Source organism: Gastrolobium bilobum, unplaced genomic scaffold (genome assembly GCF_033153095.1).
Source record: "Gastrolobium bilobum isolate Gb01-03AN ecotype WA unplaced genomic scaffold, APGP_CSIRO_Gbil_v1 utg8451, whole genome shotgun sequence".
NCBI classification, from domain to species: domain Eukaryota; kingdom Viridiplantae; phylum Streptophyta; class Magnoliopsida; order Fabales; family Fabaceae; genus Gastrolobium; species Gastrolobium bilobum.
In genome coordinates, this window is record NW_026898154.1 from 28,964 (window position 1) to 43,540 (window position 14,577).

The 14,577-nt window shown below is 34.1% G+C and overlaps 2 protein-coding genes across 2 annotated transcripts; both read right to left on the reverse strand.

Annotated features, from left to right (window-relative positions):
* Positions 1–234: 234 nt before the first annotated feature.
* Positions 235–5,995, reverse strand: LOC133313290 (glycerol-3-phosphate dehydrogenase SDP6, mitochondrial-like). Its single transcript, XM_061514638.1, has 7 exons — positions 5,533–5,995; positions 4,375–4,848; positions 3,419–3,750; positions 2,759–2,919; positions 2,269–2,527; positions 892–1,190; positions 235–616 (listed from the first exon to the last, which is right to left on the reverse strand). Coding segments are annotated over exons 1-7 (1,890 nt in total). The 5' UTR covers positions 5,897–5,995; the 3' UTR covers positions 235–615.
* A 2,869-nt stretch (positions 5,996–8,864) lies between these two features.
* LOC133313294 (uncharacterized) lies at positions 8,865–13,372 on the reverse strand. Its single transcript, XM_061514643.1, has 3 exons — positions 13,236–13,372; positions 12,075–12,256; positions 8,865–9,811 (listed from the first exon to the last, which is right to left on the reverse strand). The coding sequence occupies exons 1-3, from the start codon at positions 13,258–13,260 to the stop codon at positions 9,017–9,019; spliced, it is 1,002 nt and encodes a 333-aa protein (XP_061370627.1). The 5' UTR covers positions 13,261–13,372; the 3' UTR covers positions 8,865–9,016.
* Positions 13,373–14,577: the final 1,205 nt, after the last annotated feature.

The window sequence follows — 14,577 nt, forward strand, 5'->3', positions numbered from 1 at the left end:
TCATAATAAAAATAGGAATTAATATTTCTCATTGTAAGAAATAAAATTATCTTCTACATATACATAAAAGTGTGTAAAACTCATATGAGATCATGTGAAGAGAAGAAAGAGAAAATAAATAAATATGAACCTCACATTTTTATGTATTTAGGAAATAAAATTATTTTTTATAACATAAAAAAAATACTAACGAAGTATTGAGAGACTTATTGAGTCAATTCTATATAACCCGCAAGGCCGTAATGATAAAAAAACCAGATATAAATCAAGTATTATGGAGAGAAAAGAGAGGGGGGGTGGGTACAAAGATCATAGGTAAATTAAAACGTAACCCTCGATTCCTTAACTTCCTTCATGGACAACTTTGGCAGAGGAACAGGGTCTAATGAATCTCAAGAAAAATTATTTTGGTAGGTAACTGTGCAATACAATCTACCCAACTTGCAAACGTTATTTTGGCAGGTAACCGTAAGACAAATTGGTGGAAGAGTTGATTTCAAAGATGCGTTTAGCTACTCTCCATGGCAAGCATAGTCACCTATTGACCCGCGGAAGAGAAAATGAATACCAAAAGGTTTGTCAGGTGAAAAACTTCCTTGTCGTTCAAGTCCAGAACCTGAGAAAAATTAAGTAGGAATTACTATATAATAACTAGAGGGAGCAAATCAGAGCAGTGGTAAAACTGTTTTTTTATAACACCTCTTTGCAATTATACCCCTCCACTCCACACTTGCTAGTCGGGTTAAACGGGGAGTGATGTTTTTTTTTTTACTATATAATAACTCTCTATCAGTTTACCCCTTAATTTAAAAAAGAAAAAAAGATGAACTATTTGATATAACAACTGCAGTATTTAATATATAATTCATATGTATGATCAACAGCACTTACTAAGTGTGTTTCCCATCATGGAACTGAGCATTTTTTGAGGACTTAAAAGTCTTCAAAAATTCTGTAGCCTTCTGCAACTCTTCCTTCTGCCTTGAATTGTCCCATTTGTGCTCATTTGCCAATATTTCAATCACACGTGGCAATGCCCTTCCTGCTGCATCAGTTTCAAGGAAAGCAAGACGCGTCCTCCTTGCAATGAAGTCAATAGCAGATTCACAATATTCATTACGAGCACAGTAAGCTACCTCTGCCTCCAGATATGGATAACCATGGGCAAGTCGCTTACCCAAATTTTCATTCTAAAATACAAAACACAGAATTAATTTAGCTCTCACCATATATGAAACAAAGAAGCTGACTAGAACTCCTATAACATGCATGCAGCCTGTTAAGAGGGAAATAAATTTTCACCAAAAAAAAAAGAGGGAAATAAATAATCATACAACAAAGATCCTTATTGTTAGATAATGCAGCAACTAAAACGCACAACTTTTAGGTTTTAATGTGTTAAACTTGACTATCATAATTTACCCAAAAGAGGATTTTGCAATAACAGCTGCCACCACCACCACCACTCTCCCCCTCTCCCAAAAAAAAAAAACACACTAGAATTGAAATAAATATTTATTTACAATCACCAATAACAAGGTCAAAGTATAAAATTGAATCCCATTTCCAGTGTTTTTCACAAATCACAACCAGACTATGATTAAGAAGCCATGTGAATTGGAAAAATTATATACACTAACATCAATAATAATGAAATAGTGGACTCCATCTATCATCAGTTATCCTATACCATGATGCATCCCAAAATAGAGATCAGTTCATAACTTCATACCACATTTGTAAGACTAAACATATCAGACATAAATAATGACATCACGTTGAATGGCTATGTCCCACCGTAGCACTACATGTCTATGTTCAAATGTCTTCTTTGGTACATAATTATGAAATCCGGCAGCATACAAGAGTGTTTCCGATTTGGTTCCTTATCTCATATCCCTAACAGGTACAGATAATGTTATTCAATACTCAGGCAAAGTCTGGCTCAATCTTTAAAATTCTGAAATAATATATACAAACTCAACCAAAATAGAAACCCATTATACTATTTTGAAACAAAACTATACAGACCATAAGGGCTATAACCCCAAAAAACAAAAACAAAAAAAACAAATGGACAGAAAAATACAAAGCAGAGCACTGAGTTCTTATTTGAATGTGAGCAGCCCAGTAGTAACTGAAAAGTTGCTAACATGACACCAAATCACATATGGTACAAAATCATCCAATCTATTTTATACTAAGATGCATTTAAATCAGTTGCTCAAAGAAATGAATAATATGAAAAATACAGTAATATAAGAAAACCTGAGCAATGGCAGCCACACGCTCAGCCAATATTCCATATGAATGAGACAAGTGCTTTGCCGCAGCAGAATCCATTACCCCGGGAACAACTTTACCACTATATGTACTTTTCATGCGCTTATACTGTTGAGCAAGAACTGTAAAAGAAGAAGGCTCCCACCCTTCACCACCAACAATCTGGAAATTGTTGGTCACACATCCACTGGAGGGGGTCAGCTTTCCAGACTTGATAGCTGCATCAACAGCGTCTTCTGCCATACTGAAACACGTTGTAATCAGAATAATATTGATGTGCGTTAGGAACACTCTGTGCTAGAATGAAGGGAACAATGAGTAAAATAGTAGAAGTTAGAAAATAATTAATTATTACTCATTAAATAGAGAAACTAGATTACCAACATGATTAATAACATGCCATTATGCCTAGTTAGTGAAACCACATGTGAACAAACTTAAACGAAGAAATTTCATCTGCCCATTAAATAATTACCTACGGTAGGTAGTCCACTTGCCACCAGTGACGGTGACCAAACCCGGGTAATCTTCGCAGACAATGTGATCCCTTGAGATACTCTCAGTATTTTTTGCAGTTGGGTCCGATGCTAATGGGCGAATGCCACTCCAAGCAGAAAGAACATCAGAGCGGCGTACCTAAAATTTTTGCACCATTATTTATTCCTCATTAGCAAACAGTGTAGAAGGGAAAATGCAATTATTATTTTTTTCTAGAAAAAAACGCATCTAGATTGTGTGACTCCTCACTTGCATTTAATCAAGACATACAAGGACAGACCCAGTTAATTAAAAAAGAAGTGGGAGGGGGGCTCCTACAATGAACAAATTGAATTATTTAATAATGAAACCATCGCATATATGATGCGAAATACTGTCTCTCTCTCTCTCTTTTATGCTAAGACAATGCAAAATATTTCCAGACAAGCAATATCTACGAGATCTTCTTATTTTGAATCTAACATCAGAATTAAGGTCGAAAAAGTTGCTATGGCAACAACCAAAGCCTTTTTCCCACTAAGTGGGGTAGGCAACATGAATCAAACGACATCATTATGTTCTGTCCATAACCAATTCTTCAGAGAAGAGGGAAAAAAGAGAGTTAAAATAGTCATCTGTATGGGCAGGTATAACATACTTTAACATTAAGGTAATCAGTTATAGCATCCAATATAAATTGTATTTCATCTTCATGTGGTTCTGGAAGATAAGTAATGTTAGTACTAGAATCAGTAGTTCCAGCAACTGTTCGTCCCAGCCATGGCAGCATGAAAACAACACGTCCATCCTTGGTTTTAGGAACAATTAAGCCCATTCCCTCTGGAGAGTAATAATCAGGGAGTATAATATGTACACCACTGCTGGGAGCAATCATTTCTTTTGCATTGTTGTTGGCCATTTTCCTTACAGAGTCGCAAAATGGCCCACCCGCATTCACAACTACTTTTGCATATGCATCAAACTCTTTGCCTGCCGCATGTAAAATAACAAAAAAAATTAATTAACTATCAACTTATAAATAACTAAAATTTACTTTTGATTCTTAAAACTCACAAATTAAGATGTGCTCCCCCAACTGTATTGTACACATTCATGAATAAGCTGTATTTACTTTACCACACACCCCACACAGACAGGGAAGTTATTCCTCTTTCAATTAGCATTAAATAGTATATTAATTGCCAGCTGACATTGATTAATTGTTTAGCATGTGAACCAACCTCTGCATAAAAATAACAACATAAGAAAATTTAAATAAAAACTATTTCTAACTATCCTTGATGCAAAGCTCTAGAGTTCCACATTTGATTTTACGTAAGACCAATAGTTCCACCCCAGCTGCAGATATGTTTACCCTTTTATGGCAGCAGGGATGCAGGGGAGGTTGGCAGTGAATATGCAGTTCAATCTAAAAATCCATTTAAGGACAATGCTTCATCAGATTGTGTGTGTATTGCATACAATATCCCAGTCTCCTGAAACTGGTCAGATATATTATCCTAAATTACCCTTGTCAACTTATCAATTTTCTGATTTTTTTTAAAAAAATGGTAAACAATCTGGCAACAGCTAGAAATAAAAAGGACATGTTACCACTTAAATTATCCCGAATTCGTGCACCAATTATCCGTTTTCCAGCATCATCCTTCAGCAAGGATACAACCTCGGCATGGTTCAGCACTGCTGCACCAGCTAAAGCAGCAGTGCAAGCCAATCCAACATTAAGTCGTGCATCATTCATCTGCCCATCATAATAAACAACTGTTCCCCTCAGGCTTCTATCTTTTCCCTCCCTTGCCAGAGTGGGAAAGAGCTCAACAGACTCTTTTGTAGAATAATACCTTGATAAGTGCAACAATTGTTTTCCTGCCACCAAATCGTACATTTTCAAGCCCATCCAGTAGTACACTACTTCAAACCAATTAAAACACGGTGTCATGCATGGCAATGCATGGCATAGGTGTGGTGCATTGTCAATAACATTTTTACGCTCCGCAAGTGCATGAAGCACTAGTTTGAATTGTCCATAATCAAGGTTAAAGACAGCTTTCTCCAGGTAACGAACACCTAATAGTCCACAAATACGTTGAAATATTATTTTAGATCAAGAATTTAGAAAAAAAATAATATATAATAACGCATAAATTTAATAAACCGTTGCCCCTAGAGAAATGAACTCCGGCAGTTTGGTAGCTACATTGTCAAGAGCACACAGGGCTTTGCAAATCTTATGTTAAAAATCATATCCAAGGATGTTTCTCAAGCTTCTATGACAAATGAAAACTCACCTTTGACTTCTTTACTTGTAACACTTGATGCTTTTTATTTTACTAACTATATTTCATATAAAATCATATTTCTACCCAAATTTTCTTTCAAAGAACCACATCAATATTCATCATGCAAACAAATATTACATGCCTACAAGATTCCCACAATGTTCGTTGCATTTCCTGCTAAAAGAGTACTGCCATAGCATTTACCCTTTTATCCAACCAAATATTTGAGTAAATGTCTAAATGATGAAAACAACAAAAGAAAATAATAGCAACGATAAGGATAAAAAAATAAACCATATTGATCCATTCACGTCGAAGTGATAATTGAAGGTTTTAAATTATCACGCGAATGCGTCCGCAATTTAATAACATCTAACAAACAAAACGACGAAAATTGAATATCCAACACTGCTCAAGAATCAGTAACGCGTAATTCATTGCAATTGCAACCACTCATGAACACATTGTGTACCTCCATGAAGGAGCTTCGTGGATCGAGAAGAAGTTCCGGAAGCGAAATCCTCCCTCTCCACGAGCCCAACCCGTAGTCCTCGGGTCACGGCGTCGAGCGTGGCGCCGGCTCCGGTGGCGCCGCCACCGATGACGAGAACATCGAGAGGGTTCTCCTTGCCGGCGGCCATGAGCGCGGACTGCTGCACCTCCCTGGACGGAAAAACGGCGTCCGGGTCGTGCACCCTCTTCCGGAGTGCGTCGAGGCGGGAGCCGCCTCCGTAGTCGTTGGCAGAGATTTGAGGATTATAAAGGATCACAGAACCGCCGTACGCGGTGGCGATTCCCGCTCCGACGGCGGCACCGAGTTTTCTGAGTCGAGTCATGGCAGCGGTGATTTTTTATTTATTTATTTATTTTTAATTTTGAAGGAAAAACGGTTTTAAGATTTTGTTAGGAGAAGGAGTTGGTGATGGAGTCACGACTCACGAGTCAGGAGTGGGGTAAGAAAGTTGAAAGTGTAATGGCACTATGTGACGTGTGGATTTATATATGGTCAAAAGTTTTGAACTAAAGTGTAGGGGTGATGACAGATGTCATAATAATTCACCACTAAATGTTTATGTGTCTGTACTATAAAATAGGCTACGTCAATGTCATTTTTTATGCTTGTAAGAGTTGAGAAAGTCAAAACTCATTTGTTATTTTAATATTTTGGATTTTTTTTTTATATATTGCTTTTTTTTTTAGGGCTTGCAACTTCGGCTGCGCGAGAGATTTTTTTAATGAGAGAGAAAGGAGTGAGATTCACTTTAAAAAAAATAAGAATAAAAAAACGGTAGCACGAACGTTAAAATGAGGATGACATAAGAAGAGACTTCTATGCAATGAGAAATTTTGTCCCCATGTTTTTAAAAGAAGTTGCTGATTTTGTTTCATTGATTTTACTGTAATTGAATATAACTAGGGAAAAGTGTTTATTCTTTTAACTGACATAATTTATATTCTTCCACTCTCACAAAGAAATGGGACTCACACCTTTATTTTTTTTTTGTCAACTCTCTCTCCTCCTTTGTCTATCTCTTTCTCTATCTTAAAATAACACAACTTTACATCATTTAAAATTACACACACTTTACTCATAACTAAATCATTGATAATTAAATATGATTTTAATATTGAGAAAATATTTATCCTTTTAAAAGATATAACCTATGATGTATCGACACCGACACGGGACACGGAACACGACACGCCGACACGTTAATTCTAAAAAATGTCATATTTCGACACGTTGGGACACGTTTTGATATTAAATAATTTTTTTAATATATATAATATAATTTATATTTAATACATATAACAGTTCACAATAAGTCATATAACCAATCAATATTCAAATTTCATAACATAAATATAAACAAAAATAATTTTTCGTACTTTGTTAATTTTTCATGTCAAATTTCGTAACAGAAAAAAATTGATGTATAAATTATTTTTTTTTATATTTAGTTAACAAACTAAAATTAAGACTAAAAAAAATGTGTCGGAACGTTGACCGCGTGTCGGAAAAAATTGACTGCGTGTCGAAAAAACGTGTCGGAGAGTTGATCGCGTGTCGGAACGTGTATGTGTCGGATACGCAATTTTTTCAAAAAGTTGAGTGTTCGTGCTTATGAGGATATAAATTTATGTTATTTTAGATTTTAACCGTTGATTGCCGTCAATCAATAATTAGGATTTATTGGGTCAAACTTATTAATTAATTAGTAATTCATAATAAAATTAAATAAATTCTAACTGTTGATTGATGGAAATCAACGATTAGGATCTAAAATGATACAAAATTTTGTCATTTAAAAGAATAAACGTTTTTCTCTTTAATATTGTATAATACATTAAGGAATAAATTATTAAAAATTTAATTTAAGTAAAATTTTAAATTAATACAAAAGATAAAGCTAATGTAGTTGATATATTGATTTTAGACTTGTGATTTTATAACGTAGTTAAAATATTGTTCTTCGTTTACCGAAAAAAATAAATAAATATTGTTCTTCCATTTTAAATAACTAACATCGCATGGTCGTTAACTAAATTAAATTATAACTCAACTCGAGATAGAAAATGTTTAAAACAATTATTGAGTTATAACAATGGTTAATAATTCCCTTTTATAAACATTATTGAAATATAATAAATTAAACTTTAATAATTAAAAAAATTTATTGGTTGATAATCTTATTTAATAATAACATATTTGTTAATAGTTTATTTTAGAGAAATAAGTTTTTTTTTTAAATAGAAAAAGCTCTATCAAGAAGTTTAAAAAATAAGGGAAGGTTATTCTTACAACCTATTTTCGTTTACAATCATATCTTAACCGTTGATTTCCGCCGATCAACGGTTGTCATTTATTGCGAATTAATAAATTTGATTTACTAAAATCTTAACCGTTGATTAACGGAAATCAACGGTTAAGATATGGTTGTAAGAAGTTGTAAACGAAAATAGGTTGTAAGTATAACATCAAAATAGCTAATTTAAACAAATAACTTATTCTGGTATAAAAAATATTTTTGACAGTTTCTTAAGAAAATATTTAAAAACTATAATGATTTTCTTAAATTAAGCTGTTATCAAATCATAAAAAAAAAAAAAAAAAAAAAAAAAAACATTTTCCTTAAAATCTTATTTTAACCATTTGTAGCCAAGGAGAAATTCTTAATAATGAAAAAATAATAATAATACATCCATACTCCGATTAAAATATTTTAACGTATAGTATAAATTCATAATTAATTTTTATTAATCATTCATTTCAAGATTTACGTGGTTCACGTGAGATTGAACTCTGTACATGTATCGTTATTCAATCAATGAAATTGACAATTTCCCCATAAGATTTTACTGTCAAAGATTTTGTGGCTCGTGACCCACCCCTCTCAACCCACCAACAATGTTACGTCCCTTAAGGGTGGCAACCCTTCAATTGAAGGGTGCACAATCCGTGATATATGCCTAAAAATACATTACATATATACTTTATCAATCAATGTGCCACTCGCTCGGAATTTTGGTGTGACTCTTGTGCTTTTATTCATTTAGCTTAGTTGGAGAAGATGGTACACGGCACCGAGTCAAAAAAAAAAGCACCAACTGTTTTCCAGGTTTCATCATTGGTGCATTTGATCAATAAATTGAAGATGGTCTCTTACTTGCAAAATACCTTAGGATGCTGCAAGCTAGCATATACTATATCTATTCTAAATCAACACTGAACTGAAAGCTCCAAGTCTAAACTTCTCATCATTCTTGAAAAGCTCCTTAACTATAAGGATATCAATATTGAAATTTCAGGTAGAAGGAATGCAGTATCATATGTGATTAACCCCATACAGTATCATGTTTGTTCAAATAACATTTTACAGCATTATAATTAGATACAGTTAGATATTATACAACAGTAAATATAGGCAGAAGCTTTGTATTAAAGTGTATCCGAGCTAACACCTTTCCTCATTACCTGTACCACAATTATCATCAAGGTTGCTAGTTCCTTCCAGCCACTCCTCTAGTTTGGCTTCTTTATTAGCTTTGAAGTCATCATATATTTCTGATACTGACAATAACTTAACGCTAATATCATCAGTCTGTTCTTGTTGAGACTCATCTTCGACGTGGCTTGATAGGGGCAACTCATCAGTTTCAGTATCCTGTAAAGATGTAGCAGTGCCAACAGATGTTACTGATAATGGCAAATTTGGGTACATCATTTGTGGCTTCTCACCCTCGGAGTCTATTGATCCCTTAGCATCAGACTGTGGCCACTTGAGACTGGTAGCTTTCTGTTTTGCTGACTTTAAGACATTTGAAAAATAGTTACTCCTTTTTTCATTGCCCTCCTGAGGATAAAATGCAGAATTACCCCAAAAACTAGCTCTTTCTGTCTGAGAAATTGATGCCGACGGATGGATTAACCCTTTTTTTGGTTGTTTAGTTGTCATAGTTACCAGAGATTTTTTAATCTCTCCAATCATCTCATCGGCTATCGGAAATCCACAATCTTTCATTGATCTAACCATCATGACAGAGTCCTCCAAATCTTCCGTGTGCAAACTTGTTTCATGTGACTTCTCAACAAGATTTTTATTAACTTTGTTGACATTGGGCACTGCATTTTGAGCATGATGTTGGATAAAGAAAAGTCCAACAGATGGTTCATTAGCCACGTACTTAATCATCTCTGCCATGCATTCGCTTATCTCCAAAAAGCCATCAACAGTAGAGAATTCATGCATCTTCCTAAAGGAAAATTATGTTTCATTATTGACGTTGTCCAAGAAAGAAATAACATTAGATAACAAGGGGGGAAGAAAAAGAGAATAACAAGTCCAATCAACATTTGCTGATGTTGAAGGCTAATTTACACAGTAACTAGATTGATACATTTCATTCCGAGCCTATGTCCCAAATCGTAAAGAGTGTTGTAGCAGATTAACAATTTCAGTGAAATGGATCAAATCTATATATAATTAGATGTACATTCTTAAAAGAAACATGCTGGGTATCGTGAATTGATACTTGCTACATCAGACACAATATGCGTAATTTTTTTATAAAGCATATGTTAATCTTTGTACCTTCACTGTTCAGCTATGATGGGAATGGAATTCTAAACTGAAAGGATTCCACATATTTGTGGAATGAATCAAGAATAAGATTTAACATAGTAAGCTTCAATTAAGTTTGACCACAAATTTTTTAATTCAAACACCTAAATCCATATACGAATGAATTCCATAAAAATCTATACTTCTCCAGTGATATTGAGCTGAAAAGTTGAAATCAAAATACTTTACACTTCAATATACCCACAGAAATGTACCTAGAACTGCAGCATCTTTTATGCATGAGATTTGTTGAGATATATATAAAACCATTAATATAGCCTCACCCAACAGCTTAAGCTTTTGGGTTGAATTGGTTGTTTACATGATATCATAGCCTCGTGTCTCGAGTTCGATACTCGCCGCCCCCCACTTTCTTTCAAGTGGAATTTCTTTGTTCGCACAGGGCCTGTGCATTGTCCACCCTTCAAGCCCAGTGGGCTCTCGTGTAAGGGGGCATGTTGAGATATATATAAAACAATTAATATAGCCTTACCCAACAGCTTAAACTTTTGGGTTGAATTGGTTCTTTACAAGATTCAAGAAAATGGAAGACTGAAGCTATGCCAGGATTTTTCCAAAAAAAAAAAAAAAAAAAACTGAATGGAGGAGAGAAAATGATACAACCCTGGTTCTGTTACTGATCGAATTAAAGCAAATATAGACAAAAACTGGTAACTTTCTATAATACACTGTTCACAGATTTGTAGAATACAACAACAAAAGATGTATTCCATCTCCAAGAGCATTCTCCTTCTTCTGAGAAAATATTCTCAGCCCTAGACTTTTCACATAATCTGCCTACCTCTCCCTAATTGAGGATATGTCCTCTTATTACAAAATCATAACTTACAATCGATATAGTAACTGTCAGAATAATACACTGCCTAACTAAAATATTAACTAACCCCACGATCCTTTATTTATTTAAATCTCCTAGTGTGATTGTGTAAACTTTAAAAGGTTTGGACCCCTTAATTCCCGTGTCTGTCAGATACTTATAAATTAGCACCATGAGCACCAAGAAGAGGAAGTTGTGGTTGTGGTGCCAAATGAATGGGGATACAGGCTTGACTACATGTAGAGAGGAGTATATATATAATTATTAGCTACACTTTAAAAGGACTCTTTTTTTTTTTATTATTATTATTATTATTTGCAAAAGTAGTCTAGAAAGCCCAACAAAGATGCCAAACAGAAGCCTCCCAACCATGAAGGTTTGGAAATTCCAAGAGAAATGGAAAACTTAGGAAGAAGAATAAAACCAGCAAAAACGGACATCATGGAAGTTAGAGAAATGATAATGGCAGGGGAAAATATTCAAAAATAAATATTCTCCCAACCAAACATCTTTCTGTAAACAAAAATGGGAACCATCTCAACTGGCAAAGAAAGCAGATAAGAGAAATATGGGATTTAACTGAGATATGAACTTCCAGGGACTTTTCTGAAACTACCATACTAATTTATCAACATTATTTTCACAACTATCAAATATTCAAACTCGAGTAGCAATAACTATCATTTTCCCTTTTCTCCATTTATCCTGAGAGAATTACATGCACTGTTGGCTTTAAATACTACTAAGCAGTTTATGCAGTACACAAGTTGAAACCGGAAAAACAGTTGGCAGCTAAGTACTCTTTTTTTCTACAAAGGAACAATCCATACTTATCCAATCTTTAATATTATACATGGCTCTCCCTGGGTTAGAATCTTTCAAATGTTTGAGTTGATTCAGTCACACCGACTCAGTGCTCCAGTCAGTGGGTAGTTACAGAATTAAGAGTAAGTATAAATTAAGCAATGAGTTCAACCCCGCCATTTATTTAATTTTTCTTCTTAAACCCTTCCACAACAAATCCGAAATCAGGCAAAGGAGGAGAGGGTGTACCTGGTTTCCCTTCTCTTCAAAAACCAAACAGCTTACACCATGAATTCCAGGCAACAGGGAAATGAAGCACAAATGACTAAGAATGTCAAAACTATTGTAACATATCTCACAAAATTCTGGAATAAGAGCTCTAAGTGGTCTTTTCACTCGCAATAGATTATTAATGTTGATTGTACAGAGTTCTGCAAACAAAACGAACCATTCAAGGAGCATTAGACTCCCAAGACGAAATCACTAGGCATAAATCAAAATAATAAGGCTGGAAAACTGAAGTGACATTCAAACTCCCTTAACATATTATTTTTCTCTCTCTCCATCCATAATCCTTATCCTCTTCCATTCATAAAAATTTCATGGTTTTTAAACAAAATGATAATGTATACTGTACCAAAAAACATGAATTTCCAAGTCCCTACTATTTCAAAGTGACAAATACCCATAATTATCTACTTCATATTTTCTCTCACATAAATGTATAATCAATTCATAAGAGGTTTTGCATATGCTTTAACTAAAACTTTTATAAAAGAAAATAATTTTTGTAAGAGATTACATGAATATACATGCTCTTAAACAGAGAAACTAAGAAGAAAACAGCCAGGCCAAAAGGCTAAAAAAATGGACAAGACTGTCCAACCTCTCATCACATCAGTTAGGGAAACACCCTTTAAATAGCAGGCACAAAAATTCTATAAGTAAGGCCACAAACACAGCCCTTTCCCATGTATGAAATAGCAAGTAAATGGCTTTGAAAATGCAAGCATTATGCTCCAACCAGATACACCCATATAGAAAATGAAACCAGATGCACACCTGTGAAAGGCAAGAGAACGGTATCTACAATGCAATCACCAAATAATATAATATGGATGACCAAGGTTTAAAGAAAAAAACAGCTTATTATCAGGAAAGCATCCAAAACTGCATATAATATAACAACCATGGTCAGAGAAGATCCCACAAAAAAAAAAAAAAAAATTGGAATTGGAAAAAGCAGAATAGCTGATAACTCAAAGGAAAAATAAGAGTGTTTGGTGACTACTCCTGGGACAGTTTCATGTTCTCAAGATCAAAATTAAGTTTTTGAGACAGTTTGCTTTATAAGCATTTGAAATTAAGGTGCCCTTTGTTCTTGTTGAATTGGTAATCCGAGTAAATCACCTCTTGTTAAGGAAGAAGGTAACATGAGACCTTTTGGTAGGGGGACCAAAAGGTCATTGATTTCAATACCCTCTCAATTTGGGCATAAAGGGTGGCCGCAAGAGGCAATTACACCCATCAATCCAAGCCTAATAATAAGGACCCATCAAAAAGAGTTGGGTAGGTTATTGAAAAATAAGATCTTTTTGTCATTTGAAGTAGTAGAATGAGAAGACTTACCCTGCACTGAAGATAAGATGGCGATGGAAGCAGCAAGATTAAAGCAGCAGAGAAACCCATGTTAGTGCCGTACCCTTCTCTTCTCTTATTTTGTAGTTGTGGTCCTTGTCTTCTCTTTCACTTGGTCCATAGTCCAACAAGACACTGACAGTGACAGTGACAGTGACAGTGACACAGACGCTAATTTTGTCCCCCCCTAATCGGCTTATGATAAATATGCTTTGTCTTGCATATTGAAATTGAAATTGGGCCAAGGAACAGTTAGGAATAATGACACCACACTCAGTACTATGGAATACCTGTCCTTTGCATTTTCAGATCAGCCACTTGGTTTTATTTGTTTTTAACATGATTCATGATTTATAAAAATAATAATTAATAATCAGTATAATCCATTTCAAAAATTATGTACCAACATTTTATTTTAACACAAGTTAGGAAATTATTTTAGGGGTATATTGGATTGGGATTTCAAAGAATTTTAATGTATTATTTTTTGATAAAAAATTCATTGGTATTCAATTAGGATCTTAAATGATTGGAAAAAAAATCACGTGATATTCGATTAAGATTTTAAAAAATTATTTTATAGTCCATCTAAATCTGTTGGTATTTAATCAAGATTTTAAACAAAGAAAAAATTAAAAATAATCTTGTGATATTTGAAAATTTGACAATGAATTTTCTATTCACGTGAATTTCTCAATATAATAATTCAATGATGACGGTCTGTCCAAATTAAACTTGTTTTTTCTCCTATGAATCTTCGAGAAAATAATATGTTGGCCTACTTCTTCTTTTCTATATGTTTGATTAACAACTCACAAGTTTCAATCAGAACAAACAGAAAAAGAAAGAAAAATCACAAGTGACAAAACCGATCTCAGCTCAAGGTTATATGCATTATGCACATCATCGATTTGATAACTGAACGGTATAGTCACAACAAGCGTGGAGGGACCTAATTGTTCTAATTTGATTAGTTAAAAAAAAAAAAATAGTGATGAATTTAGAAAATATGAGAGTATATTTCGCCTTACCCCAATGAAGGGGCCTAGTGCCAGCATTCCTTAACACTTAACATACACGTTTATATTGTCAAAGACATTTTACCATTATTAAA

Bases quoted from the DNA above. Each gene is read 5' to 3' on its own strand.
- LOC133313294 (XM_061514643.1), bottom strand. From the start codon at position 13,260: ATGTTACCTTCTTCCTTAACAAGAG. The intron at 12,257-13,235 runs GTGATTTACTCG...TTTTGTTTGCAG, and splicing joins ACCTTCTTCCTTAACAAGAG to AACTCTGTACAATCAACATT. The intron at 9,812-12,074 runs GTACACCCTCTC...TCCTTTAGGAAG, and splicing joins TTGAAGAGAAGGGAAACCAG to ATGCATGAATTCTCTACTGT.
- LOC133313290 (XM_061514638.1), bottom strand. From the start codon at position 5,896: ATGACTCGACTCAGAAAACTCGGTGCCGCCGTCGGAGCGGGAATCGCC. The intron at 2,920-3,418 runs GTATGTTATACC...CAAAAATTTTAG, and splicing joins CTGATTACCTTAATGTTAAA to GTACGCCGCTCTGATGTTCT. The intron at 2,528-2,758 runs GTAATTATTTAA...AACGTGTTTCAG, and splicing joins AAGTGGACTACCTACCGTAG to TATGGCAGAAGACGCTGTTG.